At 37.7% G+C, this 26930-nt stretch overlaps 1 protein-coding gene across 2 annotated transcripts in view; it reads left to right on the forward strand.

Moving 5' to 3' along the window:
- Positions 1–21241, forward strand: part of FOXK2 (forkhead box K2) — a 64244-nt gene extending 43003 nt beyond the window's left edge. For both annotated transcript variants that reach the window (XM_077833445.1, XM_077833446.1), the window contains exons 3-9: positions 2056–2203; positions 2718–2864; positions 5299–5492; positions 6364–6539; positions 7515–7811; positions 9651–9860; positions 19300–21241. In XM_077833445.1, coding sequence (XP_077689571.1) covers positions 2056–2203; positions 2718–2864; positions 5299–5492; positions 6364–6539; positions 7515–7811; positions 9651–9860; positions 19300–19496 — 1369 coding nt within the window. In that variant the 3' untranslated portion in view covers positions 19497–21241. The remainder of the gene's footprint in view (positions 1–2055; positions 2204–2717; positions 2865–5298; positions 5493–6363; positions 6540–7514; positions 7812–9650; positions 9861–19299) is intronic.
- Positions 21242–26930: the final 5689 nt, after the last annotated feature.

The raw sequence follows: 26930 nt of genomic DNA on the forward strand, positions 1-26930 counted from the left end.
GCTCTTCTTGCAAACTTATAAAAGCATTTTGAATAGAATTTTCAGAAGCACCACAGTCACTTAAATATTTTTGAAAATTCCACCTTTTCCTCACAGATTCTGGTAGATATGCTTGATTCAAGGAATGTAAAGCTAGTGTGTCTAATTCTGTTGATCTTCAAATTTGGATCCTGTTATGAAGTTTAAATTCAGAGGTAAATCTGTTGATACTTAACAAGAGCAGAGATCTTGATTCCAGTTTTGTGATGTTGTTTGCAAATGGTGCATTTGGAAAAAGTGATTTGATAGTATAGCAGTCTTGCATTTTTTTATTTAAACCAGGAAAAATTTATCTTCCCCAAGAAATGACTGCATTCATAAATATTTCACCATTGCTTTTTGCATTATCTCAGCTGTTGCAATTATCTCCCAAGGCTATTAAACAACTGTTAAACTATACCGTTAAAAATCAAAGCAGTTCTGAGTCTATTTGACTAGCTTGACATTTTCTTCTTTAATTCACCAAGTTGTGTGGAGGATTTCTAAACTTGCTTTGATTATATCATATATATATTGCTGTGAATACATGGTACAGTGAGCAAAGTGTAAAGGGATACTGTCAGTTGATATGTGCAAAACTTACATAGCACAGCAATGACCAACACTTTTTAAAAAGTGCTGACCTTCTGACTCTTAACCCTTAAAACAAGGCCTGTTTCACACAACATTACTAAAATTCCATCTTCCCTGCTGGACAGTCCAGTAACAGCTAACCTCAAATGTTGGAATTGTGGAGATAAGCTTCTCTTCAAGAACAGTGGTTTTGTATGTTACTCTGTCTACATGTAAGAACATAGCAGGCAGTGCAAAGGGTGTAGACAGCAAGATGTTCCTGTCTGCTTGCAAAGCAAATCTTGGCAGATACAACTTTTTGTCCCACCAGTCCAGATGGTATCCCTTAACTCTAGTTTTCCTTAAAGTCTTAAATTTTATATATTTTGATTAATTTAAAATAGTATCTTTGATTTAGAACAAGGCTAGTGGATGGGGATCTGGTAGACGTCTCAGATTCCTACTTTTATTTTCGTATATGCGTTTTTTGATGCTTCTGAGGGCAGAATTGAATCCTGTCATTATGTAAATGTTTTGGGGGCTTATTGCATTACATAAAAATATGTAAGCAGTGAAAAGATTGTTCAATGACTGTGTCTCAAACGTAAAGGGACAAAGGAAATTCTGGAAGTATAGCTCTTTATACAGCTATGATTCGGGTGCACTATAAAAGGTGGAAAAAAACATAAACTTTCAAAAGATATGGTAGAAATTTATTTGAATTTTCGAGTTATATTTTATACCTTCTCAACACTAATGAGTCTTAGCAAAATGCCAATTATCAAATTTTACCTTTGGCTACTGTTTTGTTGGTGTCCTTTCCACTTATGTCGTCATCTTCCCAACCTTTGGCCTATTCGATTATTACGTTACATGAGGATTTACAGTGTTAATACAGCTCAGTGTCTGTATATAATTCTAAATCAATTTACCTGAAATATATATATTTGATTAAATAAGAATCACCCAGAACTCTTCCTTTATTATATTTTCGGAAGCATGCTGTTTCATCCAGACACATTATTGAGTGATTCTGACTAAGCTAAAAACAAGCACGTGGTGGAAATCTCACGTAGACCTACTTTCTGAAAACTTTCAGATCAGCGGTTCAGACGAGAATCCAGAATTTTTGGTTGTATAAGTAGACCGAACCTCCAATTAAAATGGACATATTGTCAGCAAAGCTTACATAAATACAATATAGCCTACAAAACAGTTAATCTTCTTTCTTTGAAGAGAGAGGCTGAAACCTCATTTGACAGGTTTCTTCCTGGAGTGATTTTGATTCTTACAGCGAGTTATAAATCCCATTTTCCAAGCATTTATAATGGAAATACTGACAGACCCTTAACGACAGTCTGGGAACGCTAGTGAGTTTTCCTACAATTAGAGCTATTTGATTAGACAAAATGTGGTGATATACTGTATAACAAAATAGTAGGATCCTCTTTTTATATTCTACAGTGCTGCAAACTCCTGCCCATCTAGCCCGCGTGGTGCAGGCTCTTCAGGGTACAAAATGAGTCGTGTAATGCCATCTGACCTACATTTAATGGCTGACAATTCACAGTCAGAAAACGACAAGGAAGCATCGGGTGGTGATAGCCCAAAGGTAAAAGTTGCACAGAATAAAACCATAAATAAAAATAAAGCCTTGAGCCCAATGTACCAATGTTGGAAATTTGTTGTCCAAAGTATATGAACTTAGACATGATTTGGCATTTAGAAATTGAAAACAGATTGGAGCCAGAGATCTTTTGTGTTTCGATGTGCCTTGTATCTTGATTTTTTTTTTTTTTTAAATGTAGATCTCCATTGAAGAGTTTCATGTCTGTATTGGTTTTTAGTTACTTGCATGACCATCATTTTTTAGACATTTAGATTCATAGTCCTTGGTTAAATGTATTAGTTTCTTTTGATTTTTACTGTCATCTTAAATCCTCCTAACTGGAAGATGTAAGTCTGGAAGATGTAAGTTTGGTTTTAGCTTTTCTTTTGAAATCCTCAAGTCATCCAGAAGTGTTGAAAAATGAAGTTGATTACTGCATTTTGTAATTTTAGAAAAGAGGTATACTACTGTAAAGTTTATGGAGGCAAATGTTTTAAGGGTTCTTTTTTTTTTATAGGATGACTCAAAACCACCTTATTCCTATGCACAACTAATAGTACAAGCAATTACAATGGCACCTGATAAGCAGCTTACACTAAATGGAATTTATACGCACATAACTAAAAACTATCCATACTACAGAACAGCAGACAAGGGCTGGCAGGTAAATCTAGTATTTCTTTTAAAAGTCATGAATAAAAACAACTATTAGTATGATAAATGAATGATAGTAAATAAACCAAGTCAAGTTGTTTTATTTATACTGGTTATATTAAGTGACCATGACAGCCCTTCAGTAGATTTTTGGTGGACTGAATGGGTCATAAATTCATATGTAATGGATTTCTAATCTTAAAATCTCTAGGTTGGCAGGAGCTTAGGTGTACTATGGCAGCATCATTCTCTAGCCTTAGTATTCCCTAGAGTTGCAATAGTGGAATTTATAGGACTTCTGTTGGAGAAAAATATAAACATACGTAGAAATGGATTTAAATGTTTGCCATAAAAGAATGAATATTTTATTAGAATTTCTTCTTGCGTTAACATACTTCTGTTACCTCAACAAGCCAAAATAAGATCCCAAAATCTCGGAATACAAGCTTGTTGAAAGCTGTGGTCTTGACCTTACAGCTCCTTAACTACAGGTATACATATCTTGCTTTATCTTGCACTGTTGACTACCTCACTTTTGATTGTGCTCACACAGGTGACTAGAAAGTTCCATTTGCCCATGGTCAGTTCTATTCTAACAATAGTAATTGTTTTTTAAAATATTTTTGCATGCCTTATATAAGATATATTTCAGGATTTTGTCTAAAGTACATCTATATTTGTGTCTATTGTACTGTTGTTTTCCATAGAGACTAGTTGGCTGATACAGATCTGCATTATGGCCTCTAGTTTTAAAATTAGGTGTTACATCGCTGCATGTTTAGATGCATAATACTTTGCAAAAACAAAATGGCAAGCACAGCACATCCCTTCTGTTTCAGAGAATTGAGTAAGAATTACACTAATGCATAACAATAGGAAAATATAATAAAATGGAGTGGCTGTTTTGGTCAGTAGTCCTATAAAATATTGCCATAATGGTAGGTAACTTACCTCATTTGTGAACAATACTCTTAGCCTTTGGCTTCAGGCAGTAGATGACAATTTTGTTAACTAACCTATATGCTTCAGGCTATGTTTTAGATAATTGTTTCAATACCTGATGAGGCTATGGATATATTCATGTATATTCTAGAACTTTTTTTGAAGGCCCATCATGTTGGACTCATTCTGTCGTGTATTTTTCCTCCAATCTAGAAAAGTTGGATTTAATATTCTCTTCTAGCAGATGGAGACACAAATACAACTGATAAACTTATATTCTTCACACCACCTGCTAGTTCTGTTTGTCATTGGCAGGGGAAACAGCTTCTGTTAGCATCAGATTGCATTGAAGAAACTGTACATGGGTAACATTGCCCTAAATTCTCTAAGCCTGCTGTCAAGGTCATGAATCGCATCTGAGGCTGACCTGTGACTAGGATTGGATTTAATTTTGAGGATTTTAAAGAGCCTTGATTTGGAATGTTATGAAAATTTTCCCCAGATGCTAACATTCAGTGGATCAGAACTGGACAGTTAAAGTTAGTATAAACTTAAATGGTTGTATTTGTTTCCCTCCACTTGAGTTATCAAATTCTGAAAGGTCTCAGTGTGATGTGTGTGTATATATGAAGCATATAAAGTCAACGATAGATTTTTCCCGCTTGCATCAGAACATCAGTACCTTCATACATTTCCATCCAAGTCCTCTATGAAGTTGCAACGGATTTTAGTCTTCATGACACTGCATATTGGACATATGGTAATATGCAGACCACAGCATAGTATGATGATCATTCTAGAAACTACATTTGGACCTACTGCCATTCAGAGTTTTCCTAGGCCCACTAAATCCTTGGCCTCTATGTTGAGATTGTCAGGTAATCAATATCTTTCCCTGTTTTGGGGAAGAATAACTGGGAACTGAAGTTGCCGAAAGAATCTTCCTCCTTTTGTGTGGCTTCTGGTAAGGAAAGGTGAACTCCCAAGTATCTAGCTGTATCTGAAATTTCTTTAATAAAACCTTTCCTTTCCTTACTATGAAATAATGAGAGTATTATTGTATAAGATCAGTATCAGAATCAGTGAATATAGTATGTTTTAGCAGCCCCATGGGAACAGTTTTGACTTTCATTTGAGCAGTGGAGGAAGGTATGGTGTTTCAGGTACTACTATTCTTCTTTTTATCCACTGCTTTATGTCCACACAACTTTTGAAACCATGCGTTGTGACTACTATCCTTCTCATGAGAGGATTGAAATGAGATTCCCTTAGGAGCTTGTTAGCATTGTTCTTTAATTGCTGGGAGAGGTTTGAGCAATGCCAAGGCTCCCTTCCCCAGGCTTTAGTATGCTGCCTTTATAGCGCTAGCAGGCACCTGCTGCTCTAAGGAACTAGAGACCTGAACCCCGAGTCTCCCGTACTACAGACCACTGCACTAGGCCACATTCTGACTTTTTAGAAAAAATATATATGAATTCTACATATTTTTTTATGTTCCATAGAATTCAATACGCCACAATCTCTCTCTGAATCGTTATTTCATCAAAGTACCACGTTCCCAGGAAGAACCAGGCAAAGGCTCATTCTGGAGGATAGACCCTGCCTCTGAAAGCAAATTAATAGAGCAGGCTTTTAGGAAAAGGCGGCCTAGGGGAGTACCTTGCTTTAGAACCCCTCTGGGACCACTCTCTTCTAGGTAAGGAAAAACAGATGAACAAAAAGACATTTAATTTTCAGAAGTTTACCTTAAATGTTAAATTTCCTGCTGGAAGTAAGAGAGAACAGTACTTTAAATAGTAATATGTTGGTACGGTAAGACTGAATTATAATTCTATAATAGAACCAAAAACGATCGCTGTTTTTAACCTTCAGGCTCATACAAACTAGATAGTTTTGTATATAGTACTAAAATCACAAGTTTAGTTATTTAATTTAAAACACCAGTAAAGATTGCCCTGATGCACGAGGTTTGTTTTCTATTGCTTTTCTTAGTGCTAATGTACTGGCTCAGTTTACATAAATAATTGTTAGCTTGTTAACTTAAGAAGGGCTTTCTGTACTTCAGTGTTACACAGTTACGATTTTAATTGCTAACTTTATCCCTCTCATGCCTTTAAAAATTGTGTTTAGTTTGATGATGCTTTACCAGTATTCTTAATGGTGAAATATATAGACTTAATTACTAGCTATGTAAAGATTGTGTCCCCTTTCTGCTCCTGCTGGCTTCCTTTGACTTACCCTTAGATAGAGCCGCTCATCATTCTGTCCCCCTAGAAAAAACATTTGTACTGTTGCATGGATTGCTTGGAAACACTCCATCAGAAAAAGTCCAAATGTTTCTATTCCATTAACCTTAGCCAAAGTCTGCCTTTGATTTCTCCTCTTGGTTAACAGAGGCTTTATGCAGAGTAAAATCATGGATTTGGTGGGTACTTGTTTGGTAGAAGGCAAAGGGTTCCCCCTTGTGGAAAGTAGATATATTACAATATTTTTAGAGGCAAGGTCACTCATCTTTCACAATTAACTTAAAACATACCAGCTGCTGCTTTCATTTTCTTAAAATACAGAAGTGCCCCAGCTTCTCCTAATCATTCTGGAGTGTTGTCTGCCCACTCCAGTGGCGTACAGACCCCAGAGAGTTTGTCAAGGGAAGGATCTCCAGTCCCAATGGAACCTGAGTCTAGTGCTATCCAGCCAAAATTAGCAGTAATACAAGAAGCACGATTTGCACAGAGTGCCCCAGGTGAGAATTTTTAAAATACTTTTTTGGTTTGGGGTGATGAGGGAAAATTTGTAAAATATGTTGCCTGAAACAGTCTTGGTGGAATTCACACCTAAATTAAGAAATCCGTAAATGTTTTCAGATAGATAATAAACTTTTAAGGCAAAGCATGGAGAAGTGCAGAAAATCAGTGTGCGAAATATTTCCTGAAAATGGCTAATACGGTCGATACATTTTCTTCCTGGTATTTATGTATGTTCATTCCGCACAGATAGATGCTTACTTCGCTGGTAAGCAGAGGCTGTACTTCTATCTCAGTTAGGAAAATAGTGGTATATCAGTGACATCTCTTCTTCTGGAAAACTGTTCTATCTTTTTGTGCAGCACAGATTGTCCATGCGCAGAACATGAATTTGGATTAAAAGCTCTATTAAGAATGGTTGGTGAAAACCAAAGTGATTTCCTGGATCAAGGGTTGCTATACTAAATTAAATGTCTGTCTTATTTACAGTACACATTTGTAGCCATTTTGCTCTTACCCAAAGCAGAGGACAAGAGAACTAGAATTGGGAAGGGTTGAGGAGTTGAATGGTTGAATCCTTGAATGGATGTTTCTTTTGTACTGATTCATCCCCCCTAATCCCCCATATTTATCTGTGTTGTATTGGTAGTTTTATTTGTGTTCTAGCTATCAAGTTTCCTAATGATATCACTTATGATACAATGAAGGCCTGTATAGGTCTTGTGACAAGATACATGGAGTCAGCAACAGCAGTCTGATCATTCCAACTCTACATGATAAAATTGTAAGGTGTAATTGTAAGGTGCGATAAGAGTCTTTATTTTCCACGTTTTAGCTTTTGTAGCAACCAGTGAAAGGGAGTAGCGAGGGTTGTTGCTTTTACAAGGCTTCAGTGTTCAGTGCGTTGGGATGATTAACTAACAACATACTTGATTCAAACTTCCAGTCTAATTTATCTTTGTCTTTTTTGTTAGGATCACCTCTATCTAGCCAACCTGTTTTAATTACTGTACAACGGCAGCTACCACAAACTATTAAACCCGTCACCTACACTGTTGCAACTCCTGTGACAACATCAACATCCCAGCAGCCTGTAGTTCAGACAGTTCATGTTGTTCACCAGATACCAGCTGTGTCGGTCACAAATGTGACTGGATTAGCACCAGCAAACACTTACACTGTAGCTGGACAGGCAGTGGTTACACAAGCTGCAATGCTAACCCAGCCCAAGGTAGAACCTCAAGAGAATGGAGACCACAAGGAAGTAAAAGGTGAGAATTGACTGAGTTCAGTAAGTCTCATATAAATATGTGTGGTTGTCTAACACCTTATTTACCTTTAAAAAATCACTTCATAGGTGCAAGTGAAAAAAACATTTGTTAAAATTAGGGCTGTTAAGCGATTAAAAAAATGAATCACACGATTAATTGCACTTGTAAACAATAATAGAATGCCGTTTATTTAAATAGTTTTGGATATTTTCTACATATGCAAATATTTTGATTTCAGTTACAACACAGAATACAAAGTGTACAGTGCTCACTTTATATTATTTTTTATTACAAATATTTGCACTGTAAAAAAACAAGACAGTAATTTTCAGTTCACCTAATATAAGTATTTTAGTGCAGTCTCTTTAACATGAAAGTTGAACTTACAAATGTAGAATTATGTACAAATAAATAACTGCACTCAAAAATAAAACAATGTGAAACTTTAGAGCCTACAAGTCCACTCAGTCCTACTTCTTGTTCAGCCAGTCGCTCAAACAGGTTTGTTTACATTTGCAGGAGATAACGTTGACCGCTTTTTGTTTACAATGTCACCTGAAGGTAAGAAATGGCACTGTTGTAGCTGGTGTCGCAAGATATTTATGTGCCAGATGCACTAAAGATTCATATGTCCCTTCATGCTTCAACCACCATTGCAGAGGACGTGCATCCATGCTGATGACTGGTTCTGCTCGATAACAATCCAAAGCGGTGCGGACCGATGCACGTTCATTTTCATTATCTAACTCAGATGCCCCTGGCAGATGGTTGATTTTCTTTTTGGTGGTTTGGGTTCTGTAGTTTCTGCGTCGGAGTGTTGCTCTTTTAACTCTTCTCAAAGCATGTTCCACACCTTATTCCTTTCAGATTTTGGAAGGCACTTCACATTCTTGGTCGCGTGCTGTAGCTATCTTTAGAAATTTCACATTGGTACCTTCTTTGTGTTTTGTCAAATCTGCAGTGAAAGTGTTCTAAAATGAACAATGTGCTGGGTCATCATCTGAGACTGCTATAACATGAAATATATGGCAGAATGTGGGTAAAACAGAACAGGAGACATGCAATTCTCCCCCAAGGAGTTCAGCATCATCAGTATGGAAGCATGTTCTCTGGAATGGTGGCCAAAGCATGAAGGGACATACGAATGTTTAGCATATCTGACACGTGAATACCTTGCAATGCTGGCTACAAAAGTGCCATGCGAATGCCTACTCTCACTTTCAGGTGACATTGTAAATAATAAGCGGGCCGCATTATCTCCCGTAAATATAAACAAACTTGTTTGTCTGAGCTATTGGCTGAACATGAAGTAGGATTGAATGTATTTGCAGGTTCTAAAGTTTTAGATGGTTTTGTTTTGAGTGCACTTATGCAACAAACAAAAAATCTACATTTGTAAGTCGCATTTTCATGATAGAGAGATTGTACTACAGTACTTGTATAAGGGGAATTGAAGAATACTATTTCTTTTTCTTTATAATTTTTACAGTTAAAATATTTGTAATAAAAAATAATATAAAGTGAGCAGTGTACACTTTGTATTTAATAAATTTCAGTTGGTATTCTATTGTTTAACAGTGTGGTTAAAACTGCGATTAATTGTGATTAATGTTTTTAATCACAATTAAGTTTTTCAAGTTAATCGTGGGAGTTAACTGTGATTAATCGACAGCCCTAATTAAAATAGAATGTTTGTTCCGTGCTTTTTCAGATGCTTTGAGGTTATTAGTAAGATTAATTATATTCATTGGAGGGATAAAGTAACTAAATCAGTTTTTGTCATGTTTTGTTTTAAGCCGTCTTGTCTTAACATATTAAATAACTTTTGTTGTTTTCCAGTTAAAGTGGAACCTATACCTGCTATTAGCCATGCTACAATAGGAGCTGCTAGTCGTATCATTCAGACATCTCAGACCACGCCCTTACAGACAGTTACTATAGTGCAACAGGCACCTCTAGGTCAACACCAGCTACCAATAAAAACTGTAACCCAGAATGGAACGCACATAGTACCTATCACCACAGCGATACAAGGACAGGGCAACACTGGTAAGCTTTTGACCAATATTTCGTATAGCCACAAACATTTCCAGTGTAGGAACTGCCTTCAGAATGAGCAAATTTGTACAGTTTCTCAGAATGTCCATTGTAAAATCTCATTATTTAGATTCCTTCCTCAGTCCTTTGTACCCTCACTGAAAGCAACTAGAGTTGCACGTACAGTTTCAGTTTGCCATCTGCAGCCTTTTTACATTTTATATATCTATATAGAGATATATATATATAGAGAGAGAGAGAGTATATATAGATATATGTGTGTGTGTGAGACAGACAAACAGACAATTGGTGTCTCCTTTCACTGATTGTTACCAGAATAGGAATTTAATCTCTGGAATTTTTAAAGGGGCACTGTCAGGGATGACAACTCCCAAATTAAACCCAACCTAAAAATAACTTTTAAAATGTTTTTTTAGTTCTTGAAAACTCCGTTCCTGCAAAGCAAGGGCTGCAGTACTACTAAAATGGACAACCAGTCCTCTGGGTGGTCAAGAACAAACTGGGTGCAAGGCTTCTTTGTGGATCAGCTTTTTAGGTCATTCTTCTGCTGTACCTTTCTCCAAAGCTTGTGGAAAAAAAAATATATTAAAATTTACAGGAATTCTAAAGGATTCTTTTGAAGCTGCTTGCCTGTCTTAATACCCTCAGACGTCTCAGTTTTTGAGTAGGCAGTCTGATTGGATGGCAGGACAAAGGTACATTCATATCAAATACAGCTTTTGGTTTGGTTTGTTGATAAATCTAATTTCGTGCCTATTTGTTTTGACAGTTTCCCTTTGAAATAAATATGCCCAAGGTGAATTAAAAAATTATGATTTAAAAAAATCTTCTGTTGATTATTTAAAGAAGATTAATCTACATGTTGCTAATTCTTTGCTTTCTTCTCAGTTTATACATGCTTGTTTCTTTAATTAAGTTTCCTAATTGTTCCTGGAATTTCAGATTTTACAAAGGAACTTCTTTCTAAGAGATTTTCCTACTTAACTTGTTCAAGTATGCTTGGAAAAGTCAAGTCCAGGCCTTTGTTAATATCATTACTATGAGAACAACACAAACGCAAACATAAAATGCAAAGATAGCACAGACTATTGGGGTTGTCAGCTGACACCTCCTTCCAATATAATGAGCTTCCACAGGTCAAGATATCTGTAATGCTTCAACAAAGCTATATTCCTCCATCAAGGTTTTCAGTCTGAAGTCAGTTAAGAGTTCTTGAAAATGCCATTCTAGGGTGTCTGGCTTTGTATTTAGGAACCTAATTTTAGGCTTCTATTCTTAAAAATATTGGCCTTTGTATAGAAAAAAAAGTTTGCAATAACTTTGTTGTTGAAAATCTGAGTAACTTTTCATTATTATCACTGAAACAGTTTTGTTTTGAAATGACAAAGATTTTGTCACTAGGAGAAGTTTTTAATAAAAGTACAGTTTTTTAGTCACTGATGCTATAACCATTTAGATGCATGCCTAAAGTTAAGTACATGAGTAGTTCCATTGAAGTCAGTGGGACAATTCAGGTGAGTAAAATTAGATGTGTATGTACAGTATTTGCAGAATCAGAGCCTTAATTTTCAATATTTAATTTTTTTTGTCCACAGCAATTTTGTAAAATTCAAATAGACCCCTTTCAGTAAAGGCATTTAAAAACAAAAACCACTTTATTTATAATTTATTATAAATCTAAATCTAAAATTGCCATAGCGCACATTTTCAATTAGTTTTACAAAGCTTCAACCTGATTTAATCTTTGATTTAAATAATTTAAAATTGCCTTAACTTTCATCACTCCACCCTGAATTTGCCATTCAGGAACAGACGGGCGATCCATTTTTTGTCAGCATCTTATTTTTGACAGTGGCCTGTACCAGGTGCTTCAGATAAAGCTGATAAGAACCTTAATGGACGGTTCTGGAGTAACTACTCATACTGGAAGTTGTTGTGTTAACTGAAGCATTTGCTTATGCCCAGAAGCATAGGGGCTTATATCTCATAGATTTTCTCTTATTAAATGTAACTTGATGGTCATGTCCATATGACTGTCATTTTTTGAATGCTGCCTTGTCTTGTGGCTAGTAGTTTGCACGGGTTAATACCTTATTTTCTAAACAAAACAAAACATTTCCTGTTATCAGTTTAAATTTTTGTTTGCCATTTAGTTTAATTGGATGTATCCTTTTGAATTACGGTAATGATTTGTTTCAGAGTAGCAGCCATGTTAGTCTGTGTTCGCAAAAAGTAAAGGAGTACTAGTGGCACCGTAGAGACAAATTTATTTGAGCATAAGCTTTTGTGAGCTACAGCTCACTTCATCAGATGCATTCAGTGGAAAATACAGTGGGGAGATTTATATACATAGAGAACATGAAACAGTGGGTGTTACCATACGCACTGTAACGAGAGTGATCACTTAAGGTGAGTTATTACCAGCAGGTAATGATTTCGACCATCTGTTTTATTTTCTCTGAACAATTTACTATGTGCCCCCTCTTATTTGTCTCCTCAGTTAAGAGTCCTGATCTTTTCAGTGTCTTGTATGGAAACCTTTCCATTTCTCTGTCGTAGTAGATCATCTTTGTGTCCCTTCTGTATCTGCTACATTTTTCTGAGATGGGATGACCAGAACTAAAAGCAGTGTTCAAGATGAGGGTATAACATCATTTTATATAATGGCATGATAGTATTCTTGATATGAGTAGGTATTTTATTGAAATACCTAGGTCCTTTTTGTGAGTGGTTTCAGTTAAAATAGAATGCTGTAATGTTTATTAGTTTAAATTATTCTGTCCAGTGTGCACTACTTCGCATATTTCCAAATTGCAATTGAACTACTATCATCACGTCCATTTGCCTTGCTTTGATAGGTCTGTCTGAAGTTGTCTTTTTTTGAGTGTCCTAAATTTTGTCATTGTGACACTTCAATTTTCCCTTCATTTTCACTTTTGAAAATGGGATTTAAGTTCCTAAATCATAGGAGCTTTTGAAAACTTTACCCCAAATCCAAAGTCATCCTTTGCTCTTGTGTGTGCACTAAAACTAGTTGTTCCAAGAAGGAAATATTTATGGAATCAAGGGATTACTTCTCTAAACAGGTTTATATGCAGGTGACTGAAGTCCCCTACTGTTGCTTGTGTTTAGAATACATTACTCTCTCCATAGGAGATTTTTCATGTAGAAACTGTCATCTTTAAAGTAAGGCTCAGACTTTTTAAACATCTGGGTTTTAAAACAGCTTTTTATATAATTACAGTAGTCTGTTTTCTTTTTTTTTCTTCCCATTTGAAGTAACTATCTTCCTTGCTGGCTATTCAGAGATCAGATTAGGAGTTAATCACAGTGCTGATTAGAGAGCAAATGATTTATGCAAAACCAAGCAAAAAAGGATATAGCAGGAATGCAGTCTTTTCACTGGGAGAAGAGACACTGTGAAGTATCTGCTATATCAGAAAAGTATCTTGACAGTATCGATGGTATCAAGCTGTTTGCTGGCCACATAAAATAACTGTGAACAGGCATTGTCTACTATAGTTTAGTAAGAACAGACTAATCTGACAGGTTTCAGAGTAACAGCCGTGTTAGTCTGTATTCGCAAAAAGAAAAGGAGGACTCGTGGCACCTTAGAGACTAACCAATTTATTTAAGCATAAGCTTTTGTGAGCTACAGCTCACTTCATCGGATGCATACTGTGGAAAATACAGAAGATGTTTTTATACACGCAAACCATGAAAAAATGAGTGTTTATCACTATAAAAGGTTTTCTCTCCCCCCACCCTGCTCTCCTGCTGGTAATAGCTTATCTAAAGTGATCACTCTCCTTACAATGTGTATGATAATCAAGGTGGGCCATTTCCAGCACAAATCCAGGGTTTAACAAGAACGTCTGAGGAACAGTGGCGGGGAGGGGAGAGGAGGAATAAACAAGGGGAAATAGGTTACTTTTTATAATGACTCAACCATTCCCGGTCTCTATTCAAGCCTAAGTTAATTGTATCCAATTTGCAAATTAATTCCAATTCAGCAGTCTCTCGTTGGAGTCTGTTTTCGAAGTTTTTTGTTGAAGGATAGTCACTTTGAGATCAGAAATCGAGTGACCAGAGAGACTGAAGTGTTCTCCGACTGGTTTTTGAATGTTATAATTCTTGACATCTGATTTGTGTCCATTTATTCTTTTACGTAGAGACTGTCCAGTTTGCCCAATGTACATGGCAGAGGGGCATTGCTGGCACATGATGGCATATATCACATCGGTGGATGTGCAGGTGAACGAGCCTTTGATAGTGTGGCTGATGTTATTAGGCCCTGTGATGGTGTCCTCTGAATAGATATGTGGGCACAGTTGGCAACGGGCTTTGTTGCAAGGATAGGTTCCTGGGTTAATGGTTTTGTTGTTTGGTGTGTGGTTGCTGGTGAGTATTTTCTTCAGGTTGCGGGGCTGTCTGTAGGCAAGGACTGGCCTGTCTCCCAAGATCTGTGAGAGTGATGGGTCGTCCTTCAGGATAGGTTGTAGATCCTTGATAATGCGTTGGAGGGGTTTTAGTTGGGGGCTGAAGGTGACGGCTAGTTGCGTACTGTTATTTTCTTTGTTAGGCCTGTCCTGTAGTAGGTGACTTCTGGGAACTCTTCTGGCTCTATCAATCTGTTTCTTCACTTCCGCAGGTGGGTACTGTAGTTGTAAGAATGCTTGATAGAGATCTTGTAGGTGTTTGTCTCTGTCTGAGGGGTTGGAGCAAATGCGGTTGTATCGCAGAGCTTGGCTGTAGACGATGGATTGTGTGGTGTGGTCAGGGTGAAAGCTGGAGGCATGTAGGTAGGAATAGCAGTCAGTAGGTTTCCGAGATAGGGTGGTGTTTATGTGACCATCGTTTATTAGCACTGTAGTGTCCAGGAAGTCGATCTCTTGTGTGGACTGGTCCAGGCTGAGGTTGATGGTGGGATGGAAATTGTTGAAATCATGGTGGAATTCCTCAAGGGCTTCTTTTCCATGGGTCCAGATGATGAAGATGTCATCAATATAGCGCAAGTAGAGTAGGGGCGTTAGAGGACGAGAGCTGAGGAAGCGTTGTTTTAAGTCAGCCATAAAAATGTTGGCATACTGTGGGGCCATGCAGGTACCCATAGCAGTGCCGCTGATTTGAAGGTATATGTTGTCCCCAAATGTAAAACAGTTATTGGTAAGGACAAAGTCACAAAGTTCAGCCACCAGGTTAGCCGTGACATTATCGGGGATAGTGTTCTTGATGGCTTGTAGTCCATCTTTGTGTGGAATGTTGGTGTAGAGGGCTTCTACATCCATAGTGGCCAGGATGGTGCCATCAGGAAGATCACCGATGGATTGTAGTTTCCTGAGGAAGTCAGTGGTGTCTCGAAGGTAGCTGGGAGTGCTGGTAGCGTAGGGCCTGAGGAGGGAGTCTACATAGCCAGACAATCCTGCTGTCAGGGTGCCAATGCCTGAGATGATGGGGTGCCCAGGATTTCCAGGTTTATGGATCTTGGGTAGTAGATAGAATATCCCAGGTCGGGGTTCCAGGGGTGTGTCTGTGCGGATTTGATCTTGTGCTTTTTCAGGGAGTTTCTTGAGCAAATGCTGTAGTTTCTTTTAGTAACCCTCAGTGGGATCAGAGGGTAATGGCTTGTAGAAAGTGGTATTGGAGAGCTGCCGAGCAGCCTCTTACTCATATTCGGACCTATTCATGATGACAACAGCACCTCCTTTGTCAGCCTTTTTGATTATGATGTCAGAGTTGTTTCTGAGGCTGTGGATGGCATTGTGTTCTGCACGGCTGAGGTTGTGGGGCAAGTGATGCTGCTTTTCCACAATTTCAGCCCGTGCACATTGGCGGAAGCACTCTATGTAGAAGTCCAGTCTGCTGTCTCGACCTTCAGGAGGAGTCCACCTAGAATCCTTCTTTTTGTAGTGTTGGTAGATTGTTCAGAGGTGTGTTGGAAATATTTCTTGAGTCGGAGACGTCGAAAATAGGATTCTAGGTCACCACAGAACTGTATCATGTTCGTGGGGGTGGAGGGGCAGAAGGAGATGCCCCGAGATAGGACAGCTGCTTCTGCTGGGCTAAGAGTATAGTTGGATAGGTTAACAATATTGCTGGGTGGGTTGAGGGATCCATTGCTATGGCCCCTTGTGGCATGTGAGTAGTTTAGAAAGTTTAGTGTCCTTTTTCTTTTGTAGAGAAGCAAAGTGTGTGTTGTAAATGGCTTGTCTAGTTTTAGTAAAGTCCAGCCACGAGGAAGTTTATGTGGAAGGTTGTTTTTTTATGAGAGTATCCATTTTTGAGAGCTCATTCTTTATCTTTCCCTGTTCGCTGTAGAGGATGTTGATCAGGTGGTTCCGCAGTTTCTTTGAGAGCGTGTGGCACAAGCTGTCAGCATAGTCTGTGTGGTATGTAGATTGTAATATATTTTTTACCTTCGGTCCTTTTGGTACGATGTCCATCTGTTTGCATTTGGAAAGGAAGATGATGTCTGTCTGTATCTGTACAAGTTTTTTCATGCAGTTGATAGATTTCCACTCCATACGGCTAAATGCAGTGCCTTGCATAATGACAGGTTTCAGAGTAACAACCGTGTTAGTCTGTATTCGCAAAAAGAAAAGGAGTACTTGTCTGAGATCCATAAAGGAAGTTTAAAATCAGAGTATCTATCTGAAATGCATGTTTCTGTTGTTGGAATGAACAAGTGGCTTTTAACTCTTTTTAATAAAGTGTTAATGAAATCTTGTCTAGTCTGCAAACCAAATTTCCTATAGACACTCATCTCTATTTCATTTTCATTTTCCATTACAACCATTAATGTCTTTCCTGAATGGGTAAAAGCAAAATCAGTCTTTGCACAATCTTCTGTTCATTTAAATTAGTGTTGTAGGATGTTAAACTGATCTTGACTAAAATACTGACGCTGATACTCCAGATGCTGGTGATTGTCACTATATACAGAAATTGATTTTACAAACCATGGTGCTGCATATATTGTCTAGCTGCCTTTTCAAGGTGATGCTGAAATTTATTTTCCTTCGCCCATTAATTTATTCTGATTGGGAGCTGGATTTTTCTGCTGCAGGAAACATTGCCCTTAAATTCTTTATCCTATTTTTGGCCAAATAATTATTTTTGTTGTACATTGCCCCCATTCCTGGCCATTGGGTTCATTGATTATTGTGGTGTAAACACCAAAGAAGAATATGAGCTGCTTTCTAAAAATCTACATTTTATCATCTTTATAATGTCATCCTTTTTATGTGAGACATATTTTACAAGGATCGGAGGTGTATTGTGTCTATAAAATTAGAGAGGTTTGTGTACTTTTCAGTCACATATTTACTCCCCCCAACTGAAATTTTATTTTCACCAGAGCTGTGAGAGTGCAGAAAGGAAGCTCTTGTATGTAGCCTGATGGTGTCCTTGTTAAATTCAAAGTTGTTATCTGTCATTTCCAAGTCCTCGGATATTTCATTGTCTCACATAATAATTAGTATTTTAGTAGTATTTGCAGTGGACGTTATACAGTACTACTAGGACCTGTGATTTTTTCCTAAATGCTGAGTAGTAGAGGGGGACAACTGCTTTGGTAGAGAGCTTCTTAGGACCTTGGCTCCTTTCTGGCCACATGACTTCAGATGCAGTTTATATACCGCTCCTAGGACAGCTAGGTCTCTCTTCTGTCCCTTTTACTCATATATTCCAACAGGAAATACAATATAATGTGTAACAATTGGGGGTTACTCAAGTACAGCTACCAGCAACCTAAACACTAAAACTTAAGAAACGCTGGATTAGTCAAACACACTACACAGCAACAGTTCAGCCACTTACAGAATCCTCAGTCTTCAGCGGGCCCCACTCAGTACTCATACATCATGCAACAGAGCAAAATCTCCACCAAAATAACTTTGGGGCACGAACAGTCAGATATCAGCTACGTAGCTTTCAGACCACAGTAACTTACGCTGGGAACCAAAGGTGGCCTCAGGATTTGGGAGAAGCAAAGGTGACTTAAAGCTATCTTCCCTTGATACTTCACTGAGCTCAGCTCGGCCAGGTCAACAAATCTGGTCCTTTAAATCTAAAAATTGAACGAAAAAACTTTGAGAGGAAAACCGCTTCTGGAAATTTTCCATCTGTGCCTTGCTCTCTTAAACATGCCTAATTAGAAATGAATGAAAGCTTGAAAAGCGTCTGTGGTGGATGTGGTGCATGAGATTCATACTATTTAATCTCTGCAAATAATGAGTAATAAAAATACAACCAAACCTGGCAAGAGTCCAGCAACATAACATTCCTGTCTTCACTGTGCCAAATTGAGTGTGTATGTGCACACATTTCTATAAACGTTAGTTGTTTTTAAAAAGCACGATACACACATTTCATTTTTTCAGATGGTGCAGAATACCTTGCTAAATTTCTTTTATGTAGCATTAACTGTTCACTGTGCTAAACTGTAGCAATGCACTTAAATGTATATTAATCAGCTACACCCTAATTTAGCTATACAGGACTGTGGAACTTTGCTATGTAGAAGATCCTGCTTTCAAAAGAGAAGTCAGCAATATGATGAAAGGTTTTGTACTACAGTGCATCAGTGTTTTATTTGCTGTATACATTACACTGTTGCATACAAAAACTATGCTTAAAAAATTAAGGTGGCAAAGGCAAGCACACAAGTTAGGTAATGCTGAAATTAAGGTTGCCCATGCAACCTCAGTTTAGCCTCCATATGCATTATGATACAGTCTTTAATTACATGATCACATACTACTTTTTCTACAGGACCCCTGCCTCATTCAGTGCTTACTGAATGAACAGCCACTCAATAGTTCGTTTTATCCTTCTTGTTCAGTGTGTGGCCAGCATTGCATTATTTGTTCACCATTCAAACCCTGCTCTCAGAACAGTGAGTTTTGTTGTTTGGTTTTGATTTTGTAAATGTTTTTTTCTAGAAATTCCAGATTCTGTTCATCTTGTTTACATCAGTATATTGGGGAAATCTGCAAATGCAGTGCAGAGTGAAGTTTTAAAATACATTTAAAACCATAACTTCAGCATAATATGCTAGTCCCTTGTTGCCAAAGGAAGTAATGGGGAATAACTAGAGAGCACTTCCCAGCTGTGCCAGAGACTCCATGTGTGATGGTGGGTTAAGTCACTTAATCTCTCTGTGCCTTAGTTCCCTGGCCACAGAGTGAAGACGCTTCCTTTCTGCCACCCTTTTTCTTGACTATTTAAATGGTAAGTTCTTCAAGGGCAGGGATTCTTACGTTTGTACAGTGACTAGAAGAATGTGCCCTGAATCCAGATTGGGGCCTCTAATGCGCTGCTGTAAAACAAATAATAGAGGAATTCATAATGTTTAATTAGAGTTTGACTCTTGTATTGTCTGTTTCAAAATTAATTTGGAATCTGAAGTTTTTCATTATCATTCTTACAGCTGCTGCAAGTCCTTTGCATATGTTAGCAACCCATGCATCTGCATCAGCATCTCTTCCAACAAAACGCCAGAATGGAGACCAGTCAGAACAACAGGAACTTAAACGTATCAAAACAGAGGATGGAGAAAGCATAGTCATAGCTGTTAATGTGGACACCCCATCTGTTGCAGTGAGTGATCAAGGCAGCCAGAACTAGAAGCTTAGTGGAGTTTTCTTTTTTCTTTTTCTTGGGGGGAAAAAAAAAAAATCAACTCCATGGTGCCAAAAGGAGACACTTAAATATAACACCTAAAACATTGGAACATGTTCTCACGCAGTGGGGAAAGGGGCCCTGTGATCAGACTTCAACTTTCAGCACTGAAAAAACAACACAGGTGGCCTTAAAACTCAATAATTTAAAAAAATCAAACTGCAAAACATCTTGTTCCAGAGGCTGTGACCCTGCTCCTCCCCACCCCCTACTGAACTAACTCTGTGTACACTGAGGAGAAATCCAGTGTTGGGGAGGTCCGCAGCTTTATAAAATCTTTATTGGATTATTTTAAGGACTGAGTATCTCAGTGTAATGGCAGCATGATAAGCGCTTAGTGTGAACTGGTTTCAAACGATTGTATATTCCTTAAAGGGAACAGAGGCAAGGAGCCATTTCCTACATCTTGGCAGCTAGCCTTTCATAATGACCTACCCAATGCAGTTGTTGGTAGATATGCAGTATTTTGTTGTTCACATGTGGAATTAGAAATTTTTGAGGTGTATTTTCATTTCTTTGCAAAATAATGGGGTCTTCGACATTTCAAATCACTCCATTTCTACTCCGGAAACTTTGGAATCACACAATACTTTTCATGTGAAATTTTGTTTCGTAAAAAACTGAATGTAGGGTTTTTTTAACCAATGGAATGATTTACTTTTGTCTGTTCTGTTAAAGTTCAGATAAAGCTACTTTATTACATCTGCAAATTTTCATATTTTAGCAGTTGCCTGATAAATTTAATCAAATTTTATTACCATGTGTAGTGATCAAATGCTTCTTCGGGCTTGCATGTAACTGATTAGAAATTACAATGTAAATGAGCCGTTAACTGACGTAAAGAACTGCTATGAATTTGACCAGAGCTGCACTTACCTGTTTCTCTTTCTTGCTACCTTTTGCTGTTTGTTACTTTGTGTTGACTTTGACTGTCCCTGGTATATTTTTCCAGTCGAAAGTAAAACAAGAGTCTCGCTTAATATTGTGTATGTTTAAGATAACAGACTGTTCTTCATTTAGAAAAGATAAAATTCTTTATCACAAGTCCTTTTAAAAAGAGAGTAAAAAATTATCTTGTCAGAGGTATATTCAGTATTTTTAAGCTTAAGCACCCATCTGTAGAAATTAATCTGACCAGTTTATCCATAAAACTTTTGATGTCATACACTGACCCTCTGGGGTCTCCATTAAGAGTAGCTGTTGTGGTTTTCTAACAGTGGCTACCATATTATTATAATAAAAGTTTGTTTTTTTTAAAGTGTGTGTTCTGCGGTTGAACAGTTTAAAATGTATTGGTAATTATTCACTTTAATTGTGGTAATAGATTCCACCTTACATTTCCAAATTAAACTAAAAGTTTAGGTTGCTGTTCAGTCTTTAATTCACATAATGTCTTGTTCCTTCATACAGCGAGGTGAGTGAAGGCTGGAGAGTGGGTTTAAACTTTGAATTCCAGTTTGTTACTTTCTGTTATTATGCCATTATTTATATAAATATTTGTTTTCCATTTCAAAAAGAAAAATCTGTATTTTCATGATGGACTGAAATGGCTTATATTTAGGCAGCTTTAGGAAACTCTATTTACCTGAAGACCAAATTGAGAAATCTGTACTATCATGTTAATCCACAAAATGGAGCTGTTACAATGTCAATGCAGATAATACATATTAAAAATTATGAAAAATACTGTACACTAGCTGAGTTTATAAGAGGCATTTTTAAAAAATCCATGATGTAAAACTCCAGAATGTTACTCAAAGTGTTAATGGGAGTTTTAAAAAAATGTAGAACAATAAGCGTCCCTCAATAGTAATCTGGTTTTTGTTATCGGACACTTCATAATTTATACACAGCCATGTAGATTTAATTTAAAATCAAGGCAGTAGTTGGATATAAACCTACTGATTAGAACTTGGTTTATATTCAGAAGTGAGTCTGTTCACAACTAGAAATGAGTGAATGAGTGAAATCTTTTTAATAAATGTTAAATTATTCAAAATATGTCACTAAATTAAGTCTAACAGTTACTCAACAAGTGTGTTTATGAAGCGTTCACTTAGGTGTGCTGCTTGTCAGAGTTTATACTGGCCGTGCCAATATAGCTGCTAATAGCAGAGCAAGTGGTGACTTGGTCCTGAATGTTTAAGCAGACAAAGGCTGTGCTGGCATACTCTTCCTGATCCCGCCGAGTATGGAACAGATTTGGCACTAACTCTTTCATACCCTGAAGGTTCTGCAAATGGAAATTTGGTAGCAGATCTTGACTAAAACCATTTGAGCCACCTGGAGTTTGTCACAGGAATTTGCCTTCATTAAAGGAGATAAATCCTGTGCATGAAAGCTGTGGGATATATTTTTCTTTTAATGTGTGGGTTTCCAAGCAGTCTTTAAAAATTCTCAAGTACAAAAATGCATAACCTCTTCCACGGATGCAGTACAGGATTTAACTACTTAAAATTCAATCCTAAATGAATTGACAATATCAGGTTATTTTTAAATCAAACTGTTCCTTTGGTAGTTCAATATATTATACTCTGCTTAATGTCAAACACATTTGGTGGTAGAACTGAGTCAGAGTAGAATCTCACAGCCACCTTGCTTTGGCTTTGACTGACCAAAAACTTGCCCAAATGTGCCATAAATATGGGGGTTTGGCCTCCGTCTAATATTGATTGGTCTTTGATCCAGTTGCCTCTTATGACTGTGATGTACTGTATTATGCTAACTACCTTCCCTTGGATTCCTTCCAGTGTCCATCTCTCCTTTTTAACCCTGCTTTTATGAAAAAGGCTGTGAAAGTGTCTAATATAAGCAACCCAGCTTGTAGTACTCTAAATGGGATTTGACCAAAGCATTTTATAACTTCACGCCTTATTTAGAGCTCGTTTACAATTGGCTCTAACTTTGCTGATTCAAATATGGAAGATTAAAGTGTTCACTAGCACCCAGTGCTAGTCTGTGTCTTGCTCTTATGCTGACTTCCCTGTGAGATGTGACTCTTTATGGCAATGTCTCCAAAACCCCACCTCTCCAAGGAGAAGACTAGCTTTTATGAAATTGGGGTGGAGTGGGTGGTGGCACTCACTCCAGACAGCAAGACTTTAACCGAAGCCCCTGGGAGATAGGATCCTCTTTTTTAGTCCTTGAACAAGAATATTCTCAGGCCTCTCCTCGTGCGGGCCATATTCAGAGCCCAATACAACCAGAAAGGACTGCTGCTACAGTGGGACAAAACACTCATTTTTTTCTAGTAAGTGAAGTTATCTGAATGTTGAGCCCTCACACAGATTTTTGTCTGTTTGTCACTTTGCATAAATGCACAACAGTTTACTATTACACTACTCTTGATTTCACTGATTTAGGTACAGCAGCCTGTACTAACCACAAGGATATCTGTGAAAGTGCTTGGGTGAGTAAATCACTTTCCAGTTTAGATTACTAGACAGAAGAGAAAATAGGGATGAGAGATTTTTTCAATTTTCATTGTTTTTGTTCCAGAGTGAAATGATTTAAATCACCAATTTTAATCCTGATTAAAATCAGAAAGTAGGAAGTCTTGATTTAAGTATCAGTTTTGTACTTTAGTCATTTTTCTAGAGATGTTGATTCTCATTGGATGTTAACCATTAAACATGTAGATTTGCAACTAAACACATTCTTCACACTAAATTTGGTACTACTTTTTGCTCACCAAGAAGATAAAGTATATTTATACAAACAGTTATATAGCTTAACATACATTTATTCAGATTTTTTATTGTTCCAAAATGGTGAATGATGCATTTATTTAGTAGATTAATTTTTTACTTGTGATTTGTGTCAGTCTGCAAATGGATGGAAGTTGGAATTCAATCAAAAATGCACATAAACAGCAACTTCAAATTGTTTTTATTAAGTAAACCTACCTTAAATGTGCTGGACACACAAGGGGAAACAGGGTTACCAAAAACCTTTTGAATTTGTGTAGTGAGTGAATTGAACTGATTTGTTTCTGGTAGTCATGTCTTGGATATTTATCTCATTTTTATTCATAAATTGGAAGAAAAAAACAAGCTTTCCTTCTGCTTTAACTTACAGCTGCTTGCTTAGTTTTGAATGAACTAGTCATTGAACTGAAATGAAAACATTCTGAACCTGCAGAAGATGATACTGCTATCGAAAACCAGATTAGTGCTTCAGCAACCTGATTCTGGGTGTTGGTCAGTTTCATCCAGCAGTTTGGCTTTCTTTAATTTAGAGTTCAATAGATTACAGTAAATCTAGGCCTTAATATAAATTGCTATAATTTTAAATTTATTTCTAAAATGTAAATCAGATTAGTATGATCTCCCCTGGTTGGTTCATTGATTGGAGGTGCAGGGACAATATTTATTTCCTTTCATTCTCGTGCTGAAACTGTAAGAAAAACAGCAGTATTCAAAGCATCGCAGTTGAAGAAGAGTGTGGGAAACCTTGTTACCGTCTCATTTTGAAAGGAGACCTATTGGAAATGTGAGTACCCACTTGGAAGAAAATTAATTCTTACTGATCCTTTTATGGTGTGACTCTTGCTGTTAGCAAATGTGTAGAAATTTCACTGAAGAAATTGAATTGGGAACTCCCTGTTACTGTATTTATTGTACTGGCTAACAATTTTTCTTTTCAGGATTTTGGACTGTCTTGTAGATGTTAAGATGGTGTCAGAGCATTTCCTGTTCTCTGAAGTTGTAATGGGTCTGCAATGTCTTCTGGATTAAGAGTATACATGTGCTTTTGATCAGCAATAGATTAACATCTGTGGGTCTTGCCAACACTATGGCAACCAATACATAACCTCCTCATCAAGTCAAGAAGGCCCCCTTATCTATTATCAGCTTTATGAGCTAGCTATATTTCTGGGAGAATTCTGCACTTCTCTGCGTGCACATAATTAATGAGCCCCATAGATTTATTTTTTTTGTGCAGAAAAAAGCTGAACTGTTGCTGCAGTTTTGCCCTTTTCCCACTAGAGGGTACTGTGGTGCAAGAGCAGCAGCAGCTCCCAGCAGACAATAAGTTTTGCAGTTCCACTTTTGCCCACCAGAGGGTGCTGTGGGGATAGAACAAAGCTGCAGCTCCTGGCCACTTCTTCAGGGTGCCTGTTAGGCCAGGTCAGGAGACAGGGGCTGTGGGGAGACAGACAGTGTGGAGCTGCTGGGGGGTTTAGACGGGCTCATAGGGGAGGACAGACTTGGGCAGGGGCTAAATGGGAGTGGAGGCACAGGTCCACATGGTGATGAGGGAGATGTAGAGTTACATAGGGATGGGGGTGGTTGAGTAGGGACACAGACACATGGGGAGGGGGTACCAGGCCCCAGGAGGCAGAGACACATAAGGGTGCAGGAATACATTGGGACAGGGGCAGATGTGCCTGACTGAATGGGAGGCAAGGGGTCAGCCAGGGTCTGCATGGGGGAAGCTCCCTAACACTCCCTCCCTGCACCTAAAAAAACCAAACTGTTCCATATCCCTGATACCCAACAACCTTCCAAGTTTACACCCAGTCTCCATCCCAGCAATTTACTTCCCTCTCCCTCAGCTCCTCTGTTACCCCCAAGCCTTTGCACTGCTTCTGAGGGGTGTGGGGAATATGGTTCTGTAGTGTAGCTTAAATTAATTATTAGTCAGAGTTCTGTATTAATATGCTTAGTAAGGAATCTATTTGTCAAAAAACATTTCCTGAATCTTGTCTGTATTGTTACAGATATGCTTGTTGACAGGTATTTTGAAATAAATGACCAAAATAATTGAAACTGGTGTGATTATAGTGTTTTGACAAATAAAATATGCAGAATTTTGAGTTCTTTAGCACAGAATTCCATCAGGAGTATAGCTGCTTTTTAATTAAGACAACTGGCTCTACTATCTTTTAAAGATTAAATGCTATTTAGATCTATTAGTTATTGTAAAGTAACAACCTCAAACCTTTCAAAATCTTAAATTTAAACCTTGGATTTTTAACCTGTAGTGAGTAGACCTATTAACTGGTAATGGAAAGGTGTGAGTGTGTTGGACACTCGATGACTTTAGTACTAGGGCCCAGGATATGAAGTAAAGAGATACTGCATCATCTCCTTACCCCCATCCACAAGGCTTGTTTCCCTATCAAAGAAAGCTATTAGGGTGGTTTGACATGATTTCTTCTTGACAAATCCATGCTGACTGTTACTTATCACCTTCTAAGTATTTGCAAATTGACTGCTTAAATTGTTTGCTCCATTATCTCTCCAGGTACTGAAGTTAAGCTGCCTGGCCTGTCATGCCCTTTTTCCTTCTTCCATGACTTTTCAAAGAATCTCCTCAGTCAGTATTCTAGGATGCATTTCAGCAAGCCCTGATGGCTTGAAGACCTCTAACTTGTCTGAGTAATTTTTAACTCCTATTTTAACCTGACTACCTCATTTTCACTGACATTCACTAAATTAGATGTTCACTTGCTACTGAACTTTTTGGTGAGAACTGAAACAAAAAAAAGTCTTAGGACTTTTGCCACGTCCATAGTTTGATACTCTCTCCCCCCGACTGTAACAAGTCTACCCCTCCCCTTTTGCTTCTAATGTATTTGTAGAATTTTTTTTGTCACACTTTGTCTCTAGCTAGTTTAGTCTCGTTTAGTGCCTTGGCCATCCTAATTTTATCCCTTTAGAGTTTATAGTCCTCCTTTGTAATTTGATCTAGTTTCCACTTTTTGTAGGGCTTATTTGAGTTTCAGCTCATTAAAAAGCTCCTGGCTAAGACAAGGTGGTCTGCCATACTTTCTATCTTTCCTATGCAGTGGGATGGTATGCCCTTATGTCTCTGAAAACTGTCAACTCTGTTGAACTGTTTTTCCCCTTAGATTTATTTCTAATGGGCTCTTACCTACCAACTCCCTGCATTTGCTAAGCTGCCTTGAAATTGTTTTTATTGTGCAGTTTTCCCTCTTATCATTCCTTAGAATCATGAATTCTGTCATTTCATGATCACTTGCAAATTCTTTGTTTGTCTAAATCAAATCTAGAACAGCCTCTCCACCTTCTGAAAAAAATTATCTCTAATACATTCCAAGAATGTGTTTGATGCTCTGTGTTTTCCCAACAGATGTCTGGGTAGTTGAAATCTCCCATCATGACCATGGCTTTGGCTGATTTAGTTATTTAAAAAAAGCCTCATCCACCTCCTCCTCTTGGTTAGATGGTCTGTAATAGACCCCTCCCATAACATCCCTGTTGGTTTTTTTTATCCCTTTTACCTTACCAGAGACTTTGTACAAGTCCAAGTGTATACAGCTTTTGATCTGTAAGAGAACACTTTTTCCCTCCTGAGCAAGCTGTACCCTTCTCTATCACACCAAGTCTGGGATGCCAGTTATGCCTCATTGTT

This window comes from Eretmochelys imbricata, chromosome 14 (genome assembly GCF_965152235.1).
Source record: "Eretmochelys imbricata isolate rEreImb1 chromosome 14, rEreImb1.hap1, whole genome shotgun sequence".
NCBI lineage: Eukaryota > Metazoa > Chordata > Testudines > Cheloniidae > Eretmochelys > Eretmochelys imbricata.